Source organism: Dromiciops gliroides, chromosome 1 (genome assembly GCF_019393635.1).
Source record: "Dromiciops gliroides isolate mDroGli1 chromosome 1, mDroGli1.pri, whole genome shotgun sequence".
Classification (NCBI taxonomy): Eukaryota; Metazoa; Chordata; class Mammalia; order Microbiotheria; family Microbiotheriidae; genus Dromiciops; species Dromiciops gliroides.
The window spans coordinates 626123635-626146338 of NC_057861.1; the positions used below are offsets into that span (position 1 = coordinate 626123635).

Here is a 22704-nt window from a genome sequence, read left to right on the forward strand (position 1 = left end):
GATGAGGAATGCCCAGATTAAAAAGGGGATCTTGGAGCCACAGACCCATTCAGGGCACAGCATGAAGTAGCTCACAGCCTTGCTCAGGCTGTGACACCAGGGCACTGCATCCCACGGTACTGTGGCCTGGGGAGGTGGATTTAAGCATCATGGAGCAGGGCCAGGAGGTTACATGATAACCCATTTTTTTACTTTGGACTTTAATTTACTAAAATTGGGACCTTCATGCTACATGTCCAAGCATGTCCGATTCTGGAGCCAGCAGTACGGAACCAAAAAGCTCTCCGCGGCACCCTGACCCTCCCTCTTAGTGGCATTTGTGCAGCAACCTGTCTTTTGCCTCTTGGCTCCACCCCGTGTCACCCTCTCCTTCTGTCTGTAGGTTGTAGAGAAGATCCCTTTGTCTTACTTTGCAACTTCCCTCAGCCTGTCCCCAGGATCGTCCCTCATTGCTATTGGCTACTGTGGTAAGTCCGCCCCACCCAGCCACAAAGTGGGGAGAGGATATGAGGCCTCTGCCCTGGGTCTGAACTTGACATCTGGAAACTCCTGGAGAAACAGTACCGTGCTTTATACTGGATTGAATCTCTCTCCTCTCTCCTCCCCCACTCCCATTCCTTCATCCCCACTGGCAGAAAGTGCTTTGAGTGATGTTGCTGGTTTTTTCTCTCTATCAGAGAATTTGGGAGTTTCATTTGCTTAACAGTCCAGCCTCTTTTTCAGGGGAGGGGTGGATGTTGGAATTCTGATCTTTGTTATGTATCTAAAGGAAACCTAAATCTCTTCTGAAAAGGGTAGGACCTTTCTTATAGTAATCAATTTGGGGGCAGCTAGGTGGTGCATTGGATAAAGCTCTGGAGTTTGAATCTGGCCTCAGACACTTGACGCTTAGCTAGCTGTGTGACCCTGGGCAAATCACTTAACCCTCATTGTCCTGCCCACCCCCCACAAAAAAGGCAAATGTCATATAGTAATCAATTCAACTTAGTCAACATTTATTTAGTACCTACTGTGTACTAGGTTCTGGGGATATAAAAAGAGGAAAAAGACTACCCCTGGCCTCAAGGAGCTTACAGTCTAATGGAGGAGACACCATGCATACAAATAAATACAAAGCAAGCTATATGTAGGCTAAAAATAGGAAATAACGAACTGTGGGAAGGCACTGGAATTAAGAGGGGTCGAAGAAGGCTTCCTGTTGGAGATGAGGTCTTAATTGGGACTTAAAGCAAGCCAGGAAGGTCAGTTCTCAGAGCCAGGGAGATCGTGTTCTAGGCATGGGGCATAGTCAGAAAGACTGCCTGCAGCCAAGAGATGTGTCTTGTTCATAGAACAGCCAAGAGGCCAGTGTCACTGGATCAGTGATTATGTGCTGAGGAGTAAGGTATAAGAAGACTTGAAAGGCAGGAAGAGGCTCGGTTATGAATGGCTCTGAAAGCCAACCAGAACAGTTTGTATTTGATCCTGGAAGTGATAGGAAGCCATTGGAGTTAATTGAATAGCGTGGTGACATGATGAAATCTGTGCTTTAGGAAAATCACTTTAGTGATTGAATGGAGGATGCATTGGAGTAAGGAGAGAACTGAGGCAGGCCGACCCACCACCAGGCTACTGCAGTAATCCAGGTGTGAGCTGATGAGGGCCTGTACCAGAGGGCAGCAGGGTCAGAAGGGGGCTTATTCTGGTGGTGTTGCAAAGGGGAAATTGACAACAGCTTGGACACCAGAGGTGAGAGATAGTGAGGAGTCCAGGATGATGCCTAGGTTGTGACGCTTAGGGGTTGGCAGGAAGGTGTTACTCTTTAAAGTAACAGGGAAGGTAGGATGGGTGTAGGATTTAGGGGAAAAGATATTGAGTTCTGTTTTGGACATATTGAGTTTAAGATGTGTACTGGGCAGACAGTTTGAGATACCTGAAGGGCAGTTGTGATGGAGATGTGAGGTTGGAGGTCGGCAGAGATTGGGTCAGGTGGTAATTAAGGGGCAGCTAGGTGGCACAGTGGATAGAGTGCTGGCCCTGGAGTCAGGAGGACCTGAGTTCAGGTCCGACCTCAGACACTTAACACTTAGTGGCTGTGTGACCCTGGGCAAGTCACTTAACCCCAATTGCCTCACTAAAAAATAAAATAAAATAAAGGTGGTAATTAAATCTATGGGAGCTGATGTAATCACTAAATGAAGTATTATAGAGGGAGAAAAAGAGAGAGCTCAGGACAGAATCCTGAGGGATAACAGTGGTTAGAGGGTGTGATCTGCAGCCGCATCCAGTAAAGGACACAGAGACAGAAGAGAGTATCAAGGAATAATCCATCAGTGTCACAAGCTGCAGAGAAATGAAGAAGAATGGAGAGGCCATTGGATTTGACAACTAAGAGATCGTTATTAACTTTAAAGAGACCAGTTTCAGTGGAAGGATGAGGTTGGAAGCCAGACTGTAAGAGATTAAGAATAGAGAGGAGAAAGTAGAGGAACATATTGTAGACAGCCTTTTGAGGAGTTTAGCCACAGAGAGCAGGATACAAAGATATAGGACCATAGTTAGCAGAGATGGAAGGGAGGGGGTTCAAGATAGGGGAGACAAGGGCATGTTTGTTTTGTTGTTACTGAGTAATTTTCATCATGTCCAACTCTTTATGACCCCATTTGGGGTTTTCTTGGCAAAGATACTGGAGTGCTTTGTCATTTCCTTCTCCAGCTCATTTTACAGATGAGGGGCTGAGGCAAAGAGGGTTAAGTGACTTGCTCAGGGTCACACATTTAGTGTCTGGGGCTGGATTTGAATTCAGGTCCTCCTGACTCCAGGGCCAGTGGTCTATCCCTTTTACCACCTAGCTTCCTCGGCTTGTTTATAAGTAGTAGGAAATGAGCCAGTAAAGAAGAGGGATTGAAAGAGAGTAGATATGACAGAGGGGGCAACCTGTTGAAAGAGATGGGATGGAATAGGATCTCTTGAACAAATAAAGAAGGATTAGCCTTGGTAAGGAGTAAAGCCTCTTCATCATATGAAATGGGTGAAGAAGGAGAAAGTGGCAGAAGGCACCTGAGTGATACAAAATAAGGAAGAGGGAAAAGGGAGTTCACAGCAAATGGCCTCAATTATTTCTGTAAAAAATGAAGCTAGGTTCTCCGCTGAGAGACTGGGGAGAAGGGAGAGCCCTGGGTGGTTTGAGAAGGAATGAAAAGGTTTGGAAGAACTTCTGTGGAGGGGGCATTGATAAGTGAAGTATGGATGGAGAGTTACTATCTTCTCTGCCCAGCTTTCCATGATAAAATGCTTGCTTCTGTAGGCCTCTGCATCAGAATCAATAACAGGGGCTGGGGCGTTGGGAATGAGTGAATTTCAGGGAAAATCCTCACTTATCACTTAGCATATTCCTGCTTCTGATACTTAGGACTGACATGATTTTGGTTTCTCAGCCTAGACTGGCTGGATGACTCCTCAGCTCAGACTCAGATTAGAAAAACCACTTTTAAAACATGGAATTGTGATAGCAGAATGGTTTGAGTGCCTTTCCCTTGCTGCTTTCTGGGACTACCATAAGGTAATAGCATAATTCCCCAGGGAAGAGTTGTGACACCCTGCTGTTCACCCTTATGTCCCCACAGAGCGATTGCTGAGGCTTATTGACTACATGTCGAAGACTGAGCAAGACTTTGTGGGACACAATGATGCAGTCCACCTCTGCAGATTCACACCATCTGGCAAACTGCTCTTCACAGCAGCATACAATGAAATCCTTGTGTGGGAGGTGCTGGGCCCAGGAGCAACAGCATCCAGGGAAGCCAAGAACATCCCTCTTAGACCTCAGATAGCCAGATAGACTTCTGGTCCTGACAGGACTCTCTCTCCAGCTTGCTGATCCAAGTATGGCTCAGTTAAAACTTGTTCCATAAGTCACGTAGCTCTTTTTTAAAAAACCTATCCAAGCTGAAGGTAGTCAGCTGCAGTCAGGAACTGAGAACTGACTTTTCACAGAGCTATTTGATAAACCCAGGGTGTAGGGTGAGAAGTCTGGACCACTTTCCTCACCAGGGCAAAAGCCATATCTACTGGTCAGGTTCACAGTAGCTTTGGCCCCTTCCTGCTCCAAAAAAGTCTGCAGTCCTAGCCCCTCCCCCAATCATTTTCAGTGATCTAGCACCCCAGAAAAACTGCCCCTAAAGGAAAACATGCTCCTGGAACAGGGCAGCCCAACTTATTGCCTTGTGCCTTTATTTAGAGCCTGTGTTAAATGGGCCTGTGTGTTTATATGTATGCGTGTGGATTTCAATATATATTTTTACCAGAAGATAAATCCATTTTGAGGTCTTCAACTACGGACAGGTCTGCAAGACTTGATGCTAAGCCAAGAAGCCATTTTTATAAATCAAACAAGCCAAAGCTGTGGATTTGTTATGGAAATATGTAAAATACGTGCTGCCCTTTTATCTGTAGGGCTTTTTAAATATTTCTACACTTGTACAGTTTTGAAATAAAAGTGGGTTTTTGCAGTCTGGCTGTAAGCCTTGGTTGCTGGCGTCTAGCCCCTTGCTGGAGAATTTGGGGGACTGTATTCCGTTCTCAGTCATCACCAAGCATCAGGGCCTTAGCTCTTGCCCACTTGACCCATTCCCAGGAGGAGGAGAAAACATTTTTCATGTACCCTACGGAGAAGATCCACGGCTTGGCTGGGACAAGGCAGCAGTTATAGTGAGGACTGCGGTCTAATTCTTCAGAACCTGTCCGTCCCTTTCCCCCCCACTTCCATTCTCCCTGTCTTATAGATGAAGTCACACACTGAGCGCCCCCTCGTGGCATGCTAGCCAGCTGCCATCCCTAGCTCTCCCCACCCCCATCCAGCTCCCTCCAAGTGTCTGGGTAAAGTTCCAGGCAGGTCGCTATCAGGTTTGTTGCTTTGAAGTGACCTTCCCCATGGCCAAGCAGCTACTGTCAGACCCAAGTCTCCTAGCTCCAAGGCCAGTGCTCTGTTTAAAAAAACAAAAAATGATGCTTTTTAAAAAATAAGTTATTTTCCACCCACCCAACTGTCCCTTCAGAAAACATTGGGCACATCTGAAAATGCATGCCTCATTCTGCAGCAGCACTGAGTAAGTGTAAGCACTTGCACTGAGGCCCGGAAAGGAGGTGGGTGGGCTTGGGAAGGGAAAGCAGCATCCTCCGAGAAGCAGGCGGGGGCGGGCTGGGTGCAGCGCCCGTCGCGGAGCACGCGGGGGCGCTGTTGCGTGTGCGCGGCGGCCGCCGGGGGCTCTCTAGGCCGCCGGCTCCCCTGCGCTCTCTGGTGCAGGTTGGCGGGCCGGGCCAAAGCTGGACCGGAAGTGCGGGCTGAGGGGAGCTAGGGGCCGGCAGAGCTGCAGCCGAGGTCTCGACTGGGACCATGAAGCGGGACGTGCGGATCCTGCTGCTGGGCGAGGGTGAGCAGGACGGCGGGGAGCCGGGGTCCCGTCACCCCGGGGTGCCCGAGGGCGGCGGGAGTGGGGGCGGGGGCGGCAGGGCACCGGGCTTGACCTTGGGCACGGGGCAGGGAGGGCGCGGCGCTGACCCGCCCCCTCCTTCTCTCCCTCTCCCGTCCCCGCCTCCGTACCTCCACCCGCAGCCCAGGTGGGGAAGACCTCGCTGATCATGGCCCTGGTGGGCGAGGAGTTCCCCGAGGAGGTGAGTGCCCGCCCCCACTTTACAGAGCGGGAAGCTGAGGCTCCGGAGGCCCCTGGCTCTGGGTCACGTAAAAGCGGCAGGACAGCGACCGGGACCCGGACAACGCTCTGCCCTCGGCCGCGTGGAGGGCGGGGGTGGGGGCCCTCCCGAAGGGCCGCTGTCCAGCAGCAGGACGGGCTCGGGCGGGGCGGGGTCTGCGGCAGAGTAAAGGCGGTGACTCCGCCCTGGGGGCGGGCAGGTGCTGTGGGGACCGCCCTAGGGGACCCCTAAGTCCTTCCAGGGGAGACCCTCTGCACCCCCTCCCTCCCCGCCTGGTATAGTCATAGGGAACGCTCAATGCCACCCCCTTCGAGCCCTTGACAACTTTGTGAGGTCACCGGTGCCACGGTACCCCCGAAATGAGAGCGGGAGAGGGAGTGTGGCCAGTGCCCCTGTTTGAGGAGGCATAGGCGGGCGCAAATGGATCGTAGAACTTTAGACGTGAAAAGAACCTTAAATCATCTAGTCCCCTGTCCTTCTACAGATGAGGTAACTGAGGCCCGGAAAGCGACAGAGCCCTGCCCCAGGTGGGACGGCCACATAGTAACCAAACTGGGACTTGAGCTCAGGTCTTCACATGATTGAGCCTCAGTTTCCTCCTCTGGACAGTGAAGGACTTGCACTAGATGATCTTTAAGTCCTTGTTTCTGATACCCAGTCTAATATTCTTTTCTACTGCCCTGCCTGAGTGTCTGAGATTAGCTGCTTTGTATGGAGAGTATGAGATTAGCTGCTTTGTGTTCTTTGTATTTAAGTCTGTGTCCTTTGAGTAGCTGCTCAGTGCTCATGGTAGAGAGAGCTGCCTCAAACAGCCATCTTCAAGAGACTTTTCCCTTGGGGCACGTATCCAGGTGGGTGAAGTAGTAAGGAAGACCTCATTTTCATTTATTTGCATATGGTTTGCATAGAGCTACAGAAACTCTACCACCTGTTCTCAGGCTGTAAGATTGTGACTTCGCTAAGGGCTGTGACTTCTTGATTTTCTTATGTTGTATTTCTGCCATCCTATCTGCAGTCACTGACCATGAATTACCCTATCTTAAGTGTGTGGGGAGAAAAAAGGAATAGAGGCAGGTAATGATGAGCTTCTATTCTAACAGAGATACACCATGTTTACAAATAAACAAAATGTGACATATAAAGTAAATACAAAGTTATTTGCTGGGGCCCGGGGGGGGGGGGGGGTGACTAATAATTGAGGAATTAAGAAAAGGCCTCTTAAAGAAAGTGGCTCTTGAGCTGAACCTTGAAAAGAGATTAGGGGCAGCTAGGTGGTACAGTGGGTAGAGCACCGGCCCTGGAGTCAGAAGGACCTGAGTTCAAATCTGGCCTCAGACACTTAACAATTACTAGCTGTGTGACCCTAGGCAAGTCACTTAACCCCAATTGCCTCACCAAAAAAAAAAAGAGAGAGAGAGATTTAAAATGTTCTAAGAGGTGGAGATGAGACAGATGGCTCTTCAAAGATGGAATATGAAAAGGTATGTTGTCTACCAAACCAGCAAGCATGCTAGTTTAGTTAGTTATAGTACATCATGGAGAGTCAAGTGTGATCACCTTAAAAAGGTTAGCTGGAGCCAAATGGGGAAGAATTTTAAATGTTTATCCTAGAGACAATAGGGAGACACTGAAGCTTCTTGAGCAGGGGAGTTGCTAAATTGGAGAATACTGTCTTGTGGGGAAGGGAATCAGTGTGGCTCAGTGGAAAGAACACTGGCTTTGGAATCCAAGGATCTGGGTTTGAATTGTGGCTCTGCCATTTCCTGCCAGTATGACCATAAGCAAGTGATCTTTGGAACTGTTTCCTTATCTGTAAAATGGGGAGAGGGTAGGGAGGAAAGTGTTTAGGGGTGGACTAGATGACCTTTCAAGGTCCTTTCTCACAGTGTCTATAATCCTTTGAGCTTATACCCGTGAAGTAAGGTCATTTTTTTCCCCTTTAGCTAGGGGATCATGATGGGACATGAAAGTGGCATCAGATTCCATCCCTTATAAGGGATACTTGTATGGGATTGATGCCAGTATTATTGGGCAATATCATCTCTTCAGTTTCCAGGTGGCGTGCAGGTTGCCAGACCTTTTTTTAAAGCATAATATTTTACTTGGGTGCTGCCATTATTGAGGGAATTGATGAAAGTGGCTAGGCTACTAAATGTTTGTCATCATTTGTATCAGGGTTTCCCCTGAACCATGTGAAGAAGTATTGGCTGACCCTTGGAACAGTAGGTGCAGTGATCTGTGGGCAGTGATTGGTGTGTGAGAAAGGTTTTATGCTATCCAGGCTTAGTTTCTTCATGCCATAGGACCATGACCACATTCTTGTGACTAGCAGAAGTTGTAAGTCTTTTAAAATTTCTTACTGTCCTATCCTCATTGTAGAATCCTGCTCTTCCTCTCCCACAAATTATTTCTGCCCTTGTGTGAACACTTACTTGTTTTTTCTAAGGTTCCCCCTCGAGCTGAAGAGATCACAATTCCAGCTGATGTTACCCCTGAGAAGGTGCCTACTCACATTGTTGATTACTCAGGTAGGTCCCTTTGCTCACATGACCCTGGGCAAACACTCCAGCCCAAGTCTGCTCCCAGGAGCACCTTCCTCAGTGGAAATCATCCTATACCCACTGTTATCCGGAGTGCTTATCCAGGGGTCAAGTACAAGAGGATGGCTCAGCATTGGGTAGTGGTGTCTTTTCATTTCAGAAACAGAACAGACGGAAGAAGAACTGAAGGATGAGATCCACAAGGTGAGGTTGAGATTATGAACTGTAGGGTAAAATGGGAAATAGGAAGAGCCAATGTGGTAGAATGTGGTGGAAAAAAAACAACAGCAAAACAGGAGTCTAGAGACCTGGTTCCTCTTATTGCTCTGCCACTTACTTTCTCTATCACCTTAGGTAAGTCCCTTCCCTTTTGTTCAGGGCTTCAGTGAGGCTTCCATTCATATTGTGAACAGGGTTAGACTTAGCTGAACACTGAAGCCCCTTCCATTTCTACGGTGATTCTATGTGATGCTGGGTAACAAGGGCTTTCTTCATAAGGCGGCTGGCTTTAGTGCCCTAATGCTCCGTCACCCTGTTTTTTAGAACCATCTTCCATTGTATATGGACTATGAGCGAAGTGGCCTCAACTCCTGAACTGAGCCTGGCAACACTTAAGGAGGAGGGCTTGGAATGTAGTGGCTTGAGGTTGAATAGGGAAAGAAATTGATGGGAAGATTTTGTAGGAGCAAAGGTCTCCCTGTTCTAGGAGGAACTTGAGATGGTCCGGCTTCTAATATCTCCCCATTCCCACTCTGGGTCCTTTTTGCAGGCAAATGTGGTATGCATGGTGTATGATGTTTCTGAGGATTCCACCATTGAGAAGGTAAGAGAGTAGCTTTTGGGTTCAAAATGTTGCCTAGGCCCTACAATGGCTGCTTTCATTCAGAAGTCTGTCTACAATACTTAACTCCCACTGTGTACAGAGACCTATTGTAGGTGATATAGGTCAGTGTTGAGGAGGAGAAATTCAAAAGAAATAGGGTGAGGATGAGAGTGCCCAAGGTGTGACTTGCATTCCTAGAGTTATGTACGGTCTGTTGAAGGAGTCACTGAAGTCAAGTCTAGGCATTTAAGGGAACTCTTTGGTTACCTTATTGCTAAGACTCTTTTAAAGATGCCTTGTAAAAATAGCTACCTCTCAGTCATTTTTTATTGGGGCCAAGAACACTTGGATGATTGGAATCTACAGAGAATCATTAAATCTCATTTTAACAGTAATTTTAAATTCTTCTCTTGAGTAGTTTACTAAAGCCAACCAAAAGCAGACAGGTTTCCAGTTCTGCCTGTCTTTATATCTCTTTGCCTTTCCCCTGTAGCTTTAAGATATTAAAAAGCAATGACATTTCTAAAGGCTAAGAGGAAGGAGAAAGGCCCATATAATCCACACACTGCATAGCGCCCTCTATAATATCCAGGGAATATTACAGAGCTGGTTTTAAGGACAAGAGCATTGCCAGCCTATATTTTCTATTGCCTGCTCTCTTCTCTAGAAGGAATTCAGGTAGTGAATTTTGTTTTCTTTGCCATCTGGTATAAATCATTATTCACTTTGGGGGAAGGGGATCCAGTGAGTTAATAAGGGGCTATTTTTCAGGGCCTCCCTCTTGCCTGGTGAAACCTGAGCATTTCCCTGAGTGACTACCCTATTCTCTTAAGGATAAGCTATGTAAAGGAGAAAGCCCCTAGTTGAAGAGCAAAGTCACCTAGATCTGTTCTAAGAGGAATGTGGTCTAGTTCTCATGAGAGATTGTTGTTAACAAGGCCTACTGGGGCAGCTAGGTGGTACAGTGGATAAAGCACTGGCCCTGGATTCAGGAGGACCTGAGTTCAAATCCAGCCTTAGACACTTGACACTTGCTAGCTGTGTGACCCTTGGCAAGTCATTTAACCCTTATTGCCCTGCAAAAAACAAACAAAAACACCAAGGCCTACAGCCCAAGGTTGCATCCCTTGCAGGTTGCTCCCCACATTGGGATTTTGGAACTGATGTATGTCTTTGCCCAGGACACAGTTGGATGGGCATTATTGGTCTGTTTGGCTTTTGTGGTATTGTGACCCTTATTAAATTTTCCCTGGTTCACCCCAGCTGAAAGTAAATCTCTCTCTATTTAACTTCCATGAAACTTATTGTACTTACCATAGACTGCCTTGTTTTGTAGTTAACTGTGCACATCTCTCCAGTTAACTGTCAGCATAGCATAGTGGAAAAAGAGCTGGCCTCAAAACCTGGAGGTTCTGGGTTCAAGTCCTGCTTCTGACACATACTGTCTCTGTGACCCTGGGCAAAGCACCTAACCTCTAGACTAGAGGTGTCCGACTCAAGGGCCACAATTCCAGAGTGCTACCAGAATGGGATTAAAATGTAATTGGGAAGTGTTTGACAAAAGAAATAAAGATGCCTCATAACATAGAGAGTGTGAATCTGTGGTTTTCTGAGTTATTGTGCAGCTGCAGGGATCTGACACCACTGTTCTAGGTTCCTCCTTAAAAGCTTTAAGTTTTGGGGGCAGCTAGGTGGCGCAGTAGATAAAGCACTGGCCTTGGATTCAGGAGGACCTGAGTTCAAATCCAGCCTCAGACACTTGACACTTAACTAGCTGTGTGACCCTGGGCAAGTCACTCAACCCTCATTGCCCTGAAAACAAAACAAAACAAAAAGCTGTAAGTTTTGGAGAAGGTGCTGCCCTGCCTTGGCAGAAAGAGTTCCCTCATCCAGGAATTCCCTGTTTCAGTGAAGTGAGAGCTTTCGTTTGTATCAGTCCCTTATCTCTAGACTAGAAAGAAAGCTTCCTTGGGGTACTATCTGTCTTATTCATCTTTATATTTCCCCATACTGTTTCATATATGGTAGCTACTCAGTAAATGCTTTTTGAATGTTGGGGGGGGCTTGCTTTTCAGATCCGAACAAAGTGGATTCCGTTGGTGAATGGGAGAGCAGAAAAAGGGCCCAGGTACTAAGTATGATTTCTCTGAAGTGGGTGGGAAATGGCTCTGCGGTATGGCCTGTATTCCAAGCACAACCCTTTGCTTCCCTTGTACTTGGGTCAGAATTAACTGTTATCCACTGGTCCCCAATCCTTCCCCTCTGAAAAACTTCCGTTTTTCATTATCTTCCCAGAATCCCTATCATTCTGGTGGGGAACAAGTCAGACCTACGCTCTGGGAGCTCCATGGAGACCATTCTGCCAATCATGAACCAGTTCTCTGAGATAGAGACATGTGTAGAGGTGAGTGACAGGCCAGGACCAGAGTGGTCACAAAGGAGAAGTAGATGTAAATGACAAAAAGGGTCACTTCAGCATAGTCCTTCCCCCTGGGGAATGTCTATTCTCCTGAATGATTTATTTCTAATTACTGCTTCTTAAACAGACCTATTGTGAAGGAATCTGGTGATTTAAAGGGAGATAGGTTGGATCTGGGATTTTTTCCATCAGGTATCCTCTGTGGTGCTTGATATGTGTTAGCACTGTTTTAGGACTATAGAGGATCCAGAAAAATCATGATGCCTGCCTCTAGAAAGCTTGTAGTCTAGTTGAAGGATACAACATATTTAAAAAAAAAAACTTATAATGCAAGCAGCAAATGAGGGGTAGAGCCAAGAAGAGCTGTGGGAGGCAGGAATTAATTTCAATTCTATTGTAAAAATGAGAGAAAAATCTCCAGCTGGTGTGGTCAGGGAAAGTTTCATGTAGGAACGTGGGGATTTGAACAGTGTGTTTATGAATGGGCAGGATTAGGGCAAGTGAAAAGGAAAGAGAATATCCAGGTGGCAGCCGTAGAAAGGGAAACAATCCAACTAAAAGAAAGTAGGGGACAGTGCAGGGTGTTTTGTAGGGAAGTTGAATAATTTGCTTCACTAGAGAAATTCTTAGTGGGGGAGTAGTGAGAAGTAAGGCTATGAAAGGGGATTGGAGCCAGCTTATGGAGATTTAAACAGCCAGGCCAAAGAGTTCAAACTTTCTCCTTGACAGTGGGGAGTAATCCAAGGTCATCCTCTTGTTTATTCAGCGTGATTTAGAATCAGATGAATTGTTCCAATTTGCAGCGCAGGACAGGGCAGGACTCTTCTGAGGAAAGTCGTATCTCAACTACATTACTGTTAGTTTTGCTCTTGAATGGTATCTCTGATTTGATTCTTCCTGACCCCAGTTCCATCTTCTAGAATCTTGAGGAATAGATGTGTTTTTCCCTCATGCTTTATTTTGTTGTATTTCTCCTAGTGTTCTGCCAAGAACTTGAAAAACATCTCAGAGTTGTTCTATTATGCTCAAAAGGCAGTTTTACACCCTACAGCCCCCTTGTATGATCCAGAGGAGAAGCAGGTGAGAATGTGGGGTGTCTGTGTGAAGGTGGAGGCCTGCTTGGGTTTGGCTTCCACTCTGAATCCTGACCACTGAATATTCCCCTACCAAATCCTTTAATATTTCTTTTTCCATTGTTAGTTTTCAAGCCTGATTGAGGAAAGGCGGCTCATATTGGTATAGAGTCTGATGAGAGAATGATAGAATGGCAGAGTAGAAAGGATCTGAGTGATCACCTTGTCTAACCAGCTTATTTTACAGATGAGGGAATGGATCTAGAGAGAAGAGACATGCCTAAGGTCACATAGTGAGTTAGTAGCATAGCTGGAGTTAGAAACCAGTTCTGCTCATTATAACATTCAATACCTTTTCTAGTTGGCCTATTAGCCAACTTTAGCTTGGTTTAACATGGACCAAAAGTCCAAGACTGAGTCCCATAAGTTAAAGGTACCCCTAGGCCTAGGAAACAGGCCCCTTGTGTCTGGGATTCCTGATGGTAGCACTTTTTTGGCACCTAGCATACACCATTGATTCACATTGGATACTTTTAGGGTCCATGTTTATACATTTCACTTGTGTACTTCCAACAACCATGGTTTGTGGTGGTACCGGCCACAGATGCTATCCAGGGGAATATAGCCAATTCAGAAACATTTGTACCAGTGGGGGGACAACAGAACCATATGTTACTGCAGGTATATACTCCTCAGACCTGGTTTTAACCCAGAGTTCAGCTTCTTTCCCTTCCCAGACCTTGCCTGAGTCGGTCCCAGAACAAAACATGACAAATAGTGGAAGGATGGGAGCCGAGGGAAGAAGCATTGACTGGCTAATTCACCAAGTAGACAGTGGGAAGTAGAGAAGAAAAAGACCCTACCAAATTCTGGTTCCCAAGTCCCTCCATTTCCAGGGATGTCGGGCTTCTTTGTGGTTTAAGGGCTGACTTCATGTGACTTGGATAGGAGAACAGGTTTTGATCCATTTCTTCGCAGCTAAGGCCAGCTTGTGCTCACGCGCTCACCCGCATCTTCAGACTCTCTGACCAGGACAACAACCAGGTGCTAAGTGACCATGAGCTCAACTACTTTCAGGTGAGTGCTTGAGGAATCGTGAGAGCCGCCGCAGGGACTGCAGCCATATCGGAAGCACCCCCTTGAGCACTTTGGAACTTTCCACTTCCTGCTCCTCCCTCATCACATTCATTTGGAACAGACCCTACCGGTTCCCCTTTCTCTTGGATTTACAATCAGTCCTCTGATAGTTAGAGCTGTGTCTAGCTAAGTATGGGCCTGGTTTTCAGTGCAGCAGTTGGGCTGAAGATCCTTGCCTCCTCTGCTTTCTTGATCTAATGTCTGTATTTCTCTTGGGGTCAGAAATCATGCTTTGGAAATCCTTTGGCCCCCCAAGCCTTAGAGGATGTGAAGATGGTGGTGTGTAAGAACACAACAGATGGCGTGAAGGATGACGGGCTGAGCTTGGATGGTAATTTTTGATCTGTATATATGTCTCCCTTCACTTCTTGTTGAGGGAACAACAGGTTGTCCACACCAGGAACCCAGGCAGACAGGGGCGTGGCTTGGCTGCCTTGTTCTCTTGCCAGATTCTGCTTTGAGTTCAGGCTGGTATACTCAGGGCTCTCTTCCTACCCTGAATGCCTTGGATTATTAAGTTCATAATGCTTTTAATGAGGTCTCCCAAAGATTAGATGACTTGCTCAAGGTCACAGTGAGTGAGACATTAGACTGGAATGGATTTCATTCCCCCTGATATCCAGTGTATTGCCTGACCCATTCAGCCAGATCAAGGGGTCTTTTCTCATACCTTGGTTCTAGAGGTTTGATAACAAATCTGAAAGGTACCTTAGGTATACATTGCTCTTCTGACTGCTGCCCCCACTTCTTATCCAGGTTTCCTCTTTCTGAACACCCTCTTCATTCAGAGGGGCCGTCATGAGACCACCTGGACCATCCTACGCCGCTTTGGCTATGATGATGAGCTGGAGCTGACTGATGACTATCTTCACCCACTGTATGTGACACTCTGAGGTCTGAAGGGGAAGGAGCTAGAGAACCATGTTAAGCTTTGGTTTCCCTAAGGAGCCAGGCTCTGTGCCTCCCTGGTTAACCTGATGGGGTGCTGTGGAGTCTCCCTGCTACTCAAGTCTAGGAGGACCTGCTTCCAGCTAATGAGTGGAGCTGGCAGTCCTAGTCCCCCCTTCTGAATCAGGAATGCCATAGCCAAGAGCAGAGAAGTCAGTGTTCCCTGCCTGGTGATTCCCCCAGCGCCATCTCAACCACTGTGGATCAAGAGGGCATGGGGTAGTTGGGATGATAGAACTGACCACCAGGCATAACCATATTTTCTAAACAAAACAGCAAATCCGGGCACCATCTTAAACATAAAACCCATTTGGCACAATAATCAGTCCACAGCTCAGTCGAGTTAGGGTTTGTGGCTGTTACTCCCCAGCCATGTTAGCTCAGTGCCCAAGCACAATGGGTTTTCTGTAATCAGGAAGAAAATGACTATAACCCAAGTTACTTCCCACAACCGTTTCTTATTTGGAGACCCCCGAGGTTTAACCTCTGTAGGAAGGAGAGGGTAGCGGTGGGCTACTTCTCTGTTCCTGGGTGTGACCTACATTCCAGAAGCACTGTCTCAGAGGTAGACAATTAGGAGGCTATGTATGAGTTCAAATTTACTAATTGGGCAGATGATAGCCACCTTCCTTTGGGGAGTACAGTTCTGGTGAGCAATGCAGGAATGTCCCTGGAATGTTGGCCATAGTGAGCGTGTACCCTCCCTGGACAGGTCACCTTTTATTGAGTTCCTACTTATAGAGGGATAGGTTACAAAAGATTGGATATAATTCCTTTAGTTCAAATGGATCTAGGTCAGGAATAACTTGTATATGGATATTTGGATGAGAAATCCCTGGCGAGGTCAGCATGCTGTTCTGAATAAGCCTTTAGTCAGCTAGAGGTGAACTATGACCACGGAAGCTATAACTTAAGAGCAGTCCCCAATCCTCAGTCGTGGTCCAGTCAGTAGTTAACTGCTTCAGGTCCCGTCTCCCCACCGCACACCCACCCTGACAGTTTACCCTCTCCGCCTCCAGGATCCGTGTTCCTCCTGGCTGTACCACTGAGCTCAATCACTTTGGTTACCAGTTTTTGCAAAAGATGTTTGAGAAGCATGATAAGGTAAGAGTAAGAACACCCTTCAGGCTCACCCAGGACAACCGCAGTTCTTCTTTTCTTTAGGTCTTGCATGCCTCTCTGCAGTCTCTCCCACACTCTTGTGTTTGCACCCATATAAAAGCCATAAACACATTCCCCTGCCCTCCTCTACCTCCCCACCTTGACACAACCCCAGCTGCATCGACCACCCTTCTCAAGGTGCTCACTTGAGGCACTTCTGCGTTTCCAGGACCAAGATGGAGCCCTCTCCCCTTCTGAGCTTCAGAGCCTCTTTAGTCCATTCCCTTCTGTGCCGTGGGGCCCTGAACTCTACAATACGGTATGCACCAATGATAAAGGCCTGCTTTCCCTGCATGGATTCCTCTGCCAGTGGACGTAAGCGTAGTCTCTCTCCATCCCCCTTAACACGTGTTCATTTTAGACTTCACTTGCCTTCCTCTTGTTCCTCATAACTGGCTGCGTCCTCTTTTCTTGCTTCCTCAGATTAGTAACTTACCTGAACATCCACCACTGCCTGGAGCACCTTGGTTACCTGGGTTACCCTATCCTGTGTGAGCAAGACTCTCAAACACATGCCATCACAGGTAGGAGGCCTCTCTTTAATTCCGATGGAAGTGAGGGATCCTTAGAGACCTCCTTCATGATCATTGACCATATCATGTGTTTTCCGTGCCAAAGTCACCAGAGAGAAGAAAATGGATCTGGAAAAGGGACAGACGCAAAGGAATGTCTTCCTCTGTAAAGTGATTGGTGCTCAGGGCGTAGGCAAGTCAGCATTTTTACAGGCCTTCCTTGGGAAGAACTTAGAGGTGAGTTTGTCCCATTTCCCGTTGTGTGTATATAGATCTATCTATCTGTCTCACTGTCCTGTTCTGGAGCTTATGACCAGGGAAGCCACAGTGTCTTGTACTCTCTCTTCCCCAAGTGAGGGATGCAGGCTCTGCTGGAGATGGGGGTGGAAGGACCTTTTGAGTATGTGTTTCATCACTTGCATATCCTTCTGTTCACCCATGCCTGCCTTGGTTGCAGGCCCTCAGGGAGCACCCAGGAGAACAATCCTTCCATGTCATCAACACAGTGCAAGTCAACGGGCAAGAGAAATATTTAATAGTAAGTCTGGGGGTATTCAGAGGTGGTGGCAGATCAGGGAAGGGTGTCTTCATCTCTGGAAATAAGCACCCAGGTCTGCCAAGAGGTGGGATTACAATTTCCTTGGAGAGCTCTAAGAAGGGGAGACATGGCCATTGACTAGTTCTGTCTGAGCCAGAAACAGGGCTGACCTACCATCTGATACCTGCTTTGGGGACTGAGGTACCATTCCCTCTCTCTCTCTCCCCTCCCCCACCCCCGTGGCCATAGTACAATTTCATCATTTTAAAATTTTTCTTTTTTTTTAGTGAGGCAATTGGGGTTAAGTGACTTGCCCAGGGTCACACAGCTAGTTAAGTGTTAAGTGTCTGAGGCCGGATTTGAACTCAGGTACTCGTGACTCCAGGGCCGGTGCTCTATCCACTGCACCATCTAGCTGCCCCACAATTTCATCATTTTAGGATTTTTTCACTTGAGTGAAAATATAAAGCACTTTTACATGTTTCTGAGGACCTTTCTCTCCTTGAGAGGAAAATTAGGGGTCACTACTGTGGTAGCTTATTCCCTGGCCGCTAGGGAACTGTGGAGTTTTCTAGAAAGCCTGGATTTGCATTTTTGGCCATACTCTTCATCTGTCTTGATAGGTTGGTTATCCCTTGTGCATCCAGATATCCCCTTTGCTTGATAGACTAAAGACCCAAATTGGGGTGATGAGGAACTTGACCATGGTCAAAGGCAAGGGTGACCGAGTGAGAATTTGAACTAGTAGCTCCAGGCCTGTCTTCTCAGAGAGGAGCCTCTGGGATGTAGGTACTTGGTGCCAAGTCAGTTGTGGGAGGCCTTCTTTCCTGGCCCTCGCCTGATGGGGAAAAGACCTGCTGCAGCTCATTGGACTGTGGCCTGCTGAGAGCTGACCCAGTGCTCACTGTCTTCGTTGTCTCCCTGTCCCTCAGCTGTGTGAGGTAGAAGCAGACACACAATTCACCACAGCATCCAGCGCTGCCTGTGATGTGGCCTGCTTGATGTTTGCTGTGAATGACCCTAAATCCTTCACCTACTGCACCAGTATTTATAAGGTAAGTCATTCATTTGCTCAAGATCCTTTTCTTAAGCCAATAGTGAGCTTGGTATGGGGAGAGCATGGGCTGCATAGACACGGCAGGGTGCCCACCCATCATAGTTGGAGGCATTTCTTCAGTGCCTGGTCATCTGCCAAGGGAGGTGAACTTCCCCGGAAGCCTTGGTGTTCCTGGATCCTCCTCCCTAGTGGACCCACAGAGATAGTCTTCATGCTGTGACCCTAGTTCTCTTTCTTTCTGTAGCAATACTATATGGACGGACAGATCCCCTGCCTCTTTGTTGCTTCCAAGTCTGATCAGCCAGAAGTGATCCCTCCACGTGGGATGTCCCCAGCTGAGTTCTGCTACAGGCACCATCTCCCTCCACCTTGCTACTTCACCAGCACTGGTCCCAGTGCCCCCAGCACCACTGTTTTCACCCGACTGGCAACTCTGGCCACTTTCCCGTGGGTACCACGGCCAGCACCCTGAGCAGAGCGTTGTTATTGTTTTTTGGGGGTTTTTTTGCGTTGTTATTGTTAACAAAAAGATTCAGACTTCATGTCCTTGGGGTCCAGTGGGAGAATCAGCCCCTTGAGACTTTTTCAGGGAATCTGATGGGATTGCCCCTTGAAGAAGGGCGACATTTTACATGTCTCCATTACTTTTCAAAGTACTTTTACATCCATTTGTCCATTTGATCCTCATGACAACCCTAGGGGGTGGTCAGGGCATATGGAGGATGAAAGTGAGGCTCAGAGCCTTGACCAGAGTTAGATGAGTGACTGAGACTCTGCTCCCACCTCTCATGCCTGGGTTAGTGCTTTTCCCACTGTAGCAGTTGAAGGGGCCTGTGCCACTCAGAGTAAGGCTTGGGGACCAGTTTCATCACCTTTCTCCTTATCCATTTTTATTCAGTCATTTTGAAAAAGGTTAGAGCAGAGTCACTGGCATTTCTAGAGCACCAGCAGTGTGCTTTCCCTCCCCCATAGAGTGAATCGGGAGAGAGGTCAATTCTTGTCTTCCTTGACATCCTGCTTGGGGGCAGAAGAGTACCTACACTGGCCAGACCTTTCTGCCCTCTGATCATCTTTCACTGACAGTGGCACCAAGGGAGAGTTTAGGGGAGAACCTGGTTGCTTATTGCAAGACACTGGTGTTGTGTTAGAGATATGCCATCAACATCCCTCAAAAAGCAAAAGAGGAAAATAGGATGCTTGTAAAGTGGGCATTATTGGTGCAGGTCTATACATAGGAAGGCCCTTGACCCCGTGTTGTACATCATGCCAGCTGAACCACCGCGGGGAAGTTCAAAACCTTTAGGTGCTTCCTCATCTGCCACACTCTTCTGAGCAAGTCAGGAATTCTTATTCCAGGGTTTTCGTCAGTCTTTGGATTAAGAGCTTTGGGATTTTCCTATGCTCATTTGGCTGGAATCAGACTCCTTTTTTTATAGAAATGAGAGTGACTGAAAAAAGACTGCTTGTGTGGGAGGATGAGAGTGCCCAAGGGAAAGCACTGGGGGAATGAGTTTGGGCTCCCTCACCAAATGTTGATGTCTCCTTTCCCACAGGCACTTGAGTGATTTAGAACTTCGCACAGCCTCCTTTTGGCTCCGGATGACCCTGGGGGCCACCGTGGCTGCAGTCATTGGATTCACCCTTTACAAGACCCTAGTGAAGAACAAGTAAGGGGAGGGTCTGAGTCCCACCAGATGCTGCTGTAGCTGACTCCTCCTCACCATCCTGCCAGGGCAGATCAGGGCTGCCCAGATCCTGGAGGGACACTCCCTGCTGAGTTCTGCCTGCCTCTGCCTCAGAGCCTGTTATGTACCTTCAACTGGTATTTGATGATGCACCTTCCCCCCACCTTGCTGTCTTCTCTAAACTCAATGTTCCCAATCTCAGGGCCCTTGGGAGGGGCTAAGGAAGCAGGCGGCCCTCCCTCAGATCGTAGTTCCTATTTTTAGAGTTTTTAGAGTTTTCAGGCTCATTCACCCAGAGAAGCCAGGTACCTGTCTATCTGTCTGAAAGGAGGCTTGGGGCTGGCTTCAGGAGGTGCAACCTCTTGGGCTTCCCTGCTTGATTTCAGGGTAGCATGTGTGAGGGGAGGGGAACTGGCACAGCCCCAGAAGTCCACAGTGGTCAACAGGAAGATGTTTCCTCTTGATCCCAACTTTCAGCCCAGGTTTACAGTGGGGAGACTGCAGAAATCTAGTGTGTGGGGTTCTCAGCTGTGCAGATCTCCCTCCATTAGTCACAAACTGTGCCCCAGCCCATGCTTACTCATCTGGGTCTGACACACTGATTCCCAAAGAAGTATCTCTAGCAGTGTTCTGAGCCACATCTCTTTTCCTCCCCTGGCTTGCTCAGATGTTCTTAAATCTCCAGCTTCCTCCTCCCAGCCTCATGCCCTTGGCCTCTCCTTGGCTGCAGTGCCACTTGGGCTGCTCTGAGGGCCTGTGCCATTTTGGCACTGTAGGACCACTGAACTGGAAGAGCCTCTAGCGGGGAGGCCTATGGCCTCAAACCTGGAATTCGCCTTAGCCAGCCTCCAACTCTGGGTCACCTCTCCTTCCCTTCCTCAGCACGCTTGGGGCTCTAAGGTTTCCCAAGCTCAAGTGCATGCTGAAGCTATCTTATGGGTCTGGGAATAGGGAGAATCAGGAGACGGCCCCTGGAGTAGGCCAGGCCGTTCAGGATTTTTCCACCATGAATGACCTAGATTTCCAACTAATGAAATAATCACTCTCATTCCTCACTTCAGTATGTGTACACATTAGGGCATGAAGAAAAAGTAATCTTGTTTCCCATTTAAAGCGGAAATTGTATTTTTTCTATTGCTGAGACCTCACACTTTGAAAAATCTCTTTTTATGTCAACCTACAACATATCTCTACATCCTCAGTCTTAGTGTGGGTTGGAATCCATGCTTCTTTCTCCTCTCTTCCTCTTCCTCCAACCCTTTCCATGAAGGCATATCACTTGAAGAATCCTCCACCAGGAATGCTCTCCCCATCGTATCCATGTCTGTTGTCCGTCCCTTCCCGCTGGCATTCAATGCCTCATCTGGCTTCTGAGTCTGAGGCAGGGTTAGGAAACAGCCAGTTAAGCGGGGGGGGCAAGCATTTGAACCTTTCAAGTACACTCAGGGTAGGGCAGTTTACGTTGTGCTGTTGTGATAGTGTTATGTAAACTACCTTTTTATGCAGTAATCTATTTTTTTTTTAAGGATCTATTTTAGAGCCACAGCCTAGATCCATTCCAGCCCTGGTTCTGCGTATCTGGAGCAGGGTTGTGTGCTTTGGTGCACTAACATCAAGGGCCTGTGTTAATCATTGAGGTTACTTTAAAGGGAAGACTTCACCTATTTAAAATAGGTGTTTTCCATCTGAGGCTGACTGAGCTGTGACTTTCCTTGATGAGCAGAAGAAAGGGGATGCTGCATTTCCCTACAAGTTTCTTAAACTTCTCCTGCCCCTAGAGATGACAAGCAGAGGCGCGAGGATGCAGCCAGAAGAGGGCAATTTGTTCACTGTCCTGTTCAGTTCAGATCCTTGTCCCGGGGTTGGCTCTGTCTACCTCCTAATGTCAAGAGGTGGCCTGGTTCCTGCTGAGGTGGCATAGAAGACAAGACCTGGTGGTCAGAGGACTGGGGGAGAAAGAGGTCTTGGCCATCTTCTTCTTCTAAATAAATTATCCACCGAACAAATGTTCAGCTCTGGAGGTTGTGTCCCCAGGCCCTTTCTAGGTAGGGACTATACTGATTCAGCCCAAGAAAATAAAGGGCAAATGGTGCAGTGTGTCCTAGAAGAGAACCAACTTGAGATGAGTGTCCGTTTTCTCTTTGAGATGTGGTTTTCAATGTTGACAGTAACCTGTGTCCTGATTTTCAGTTTGGGAACACATTTCTCTTGAGAGCCAGTGCCCCAGCTGCTCTATAAGCCCAATTCTTGGGCTCTCTTCACTATTTCTAGACAAAAACAAGAGAGGGAGCTGGTGTTGTCATAGTAGAAAGGGCCTAGGATCGTCTCTGGGTGTGGGAAAGAGTTATACTGCTATCAGAAGGCCCTGCTGGTCACCAGCCTTCACTGGTAGAGGCTGGGTTAACAGGATTCTCCCAGCTTCAGCATGGCTTTGGGGAATCTAGCCAAGGGCCTCCACCTGGGATATCTCTTTTTATCACTGGCTGCTCTCCATGCTGCTCTAACATCATTTGGACCGTTGTCCTGCTGCCAGCGCTGCTCCCATCCAGCCCAGGGGAACAGGGTCTGGGTTGGGACCCAAGAAATGCCACTTCTCAATGGCTCTTTCTACTTGAGTATCGTGTTCATTGTCCAAAGCCATATAATTTTATGATGGGATAAACACTTTTCAATAAAATCAGTGTTTGTGCACACTAAGGCTGGGTTTGATCCACCTGTGTTAATCAGCTGTTGTAAAGACCTGTAAAATTGGCTGCCCAGAGCTCCACAGGAAACAAGACCACAACCCCAAGGGAAGAGAACCTACCATTTCTCATCAGTGTTTTCCGTCCATGGCTTAAACATAGCATCCTTCATCTCTAACCCAGTATGTCACTTTGGAGGCCCTACCGGCTTTCCTTTTGCATCCTGCACCTGACACATGGCAGAATATACTAACACTGGTTGATGCTGATGATGAACTTATGTGTAGTAGGAACTCATCTGCCAGTCAGTGACCCAGACTGCAGCAGTCTTGTAGAAAGAAACCTGGCCTGAGAGTCAGGACACCTGACCAACTTGTCCAGGCCATCAGTGTGACCTTTAGCAGGTCACAGCATCTCTAGGGGTCAGTTTCTCCAT

At 47.6% G+C, this 22704-nt stretch overlaps 2 protein-coding genes across 4 annotated transcripts in view; both read left to right on the top strand.

Annotated features, from left to right (window-relative positions):
- Positions 1-4476, top strand: part of WDR90 (WD repeat domain 90) — a 54448-nt gene extending 49972 nt beyond the window's left edge. Inside the window, 2 exon segments of the mRNA XM_043979721.1 lie at positions 383-467; positions 3606-4476. Of these exon segments, the coding sequence (XP_043835656.1) occupies positions 383-467; positions 3606-3820 (300 nt within the window). The 3' untranslated portion in view covers positions 3821-4476.
- A 793-nt stretch (positions 4477-5269) lies between these two features.
- On the top strand, positions 5270-22281 carry RHOT2 (ras homolog family member T2). 3 transcript variants are annotated; one of them, XM_044004873.1, is made up of 19 exons: positions 5270-5411; positions 5594-5652; positions 8138-8219; positions 8392-8435; positions 9001-9054; positions 11130-11182; positions 11350-11458; positions 12452-12553; positions 13525-13623; positions 13906-14014; positions 14440-14560; positions 15651-15735; positions 15962-16107; positions 16216-16316; positions 16411-16541; positions 16762-16842; positions 17775-17897; positions 18144-18346; positions 19453-22281. In XM_044004873.1, exons 1-19 carry the CDS (start codon positions 5375-5377, stop codon positions 19568-19570), a joined length of 1857 nt encoding a protein of 618 aa, XP_043860808.1. In that variant the 5' UTR covers positions 5270-5374; the 3' UTR covers positions 19571-22281. The 3 variants fall into 3 exon arrangements, with proteins under 3 accessions (XP_043860808.1, XP_043860817.1, XP_043860823.1); XM_044004882.1 differs by having other exon boundaries at positions 5319-5411; positions 5599-5652; XM_044004888.1 differs by lacking the exon at positions 5594-5652 and having other exon boundaries at positions 5336-5411.
- Positions 22282-22704: the final 423 nt, after the last annotated feature.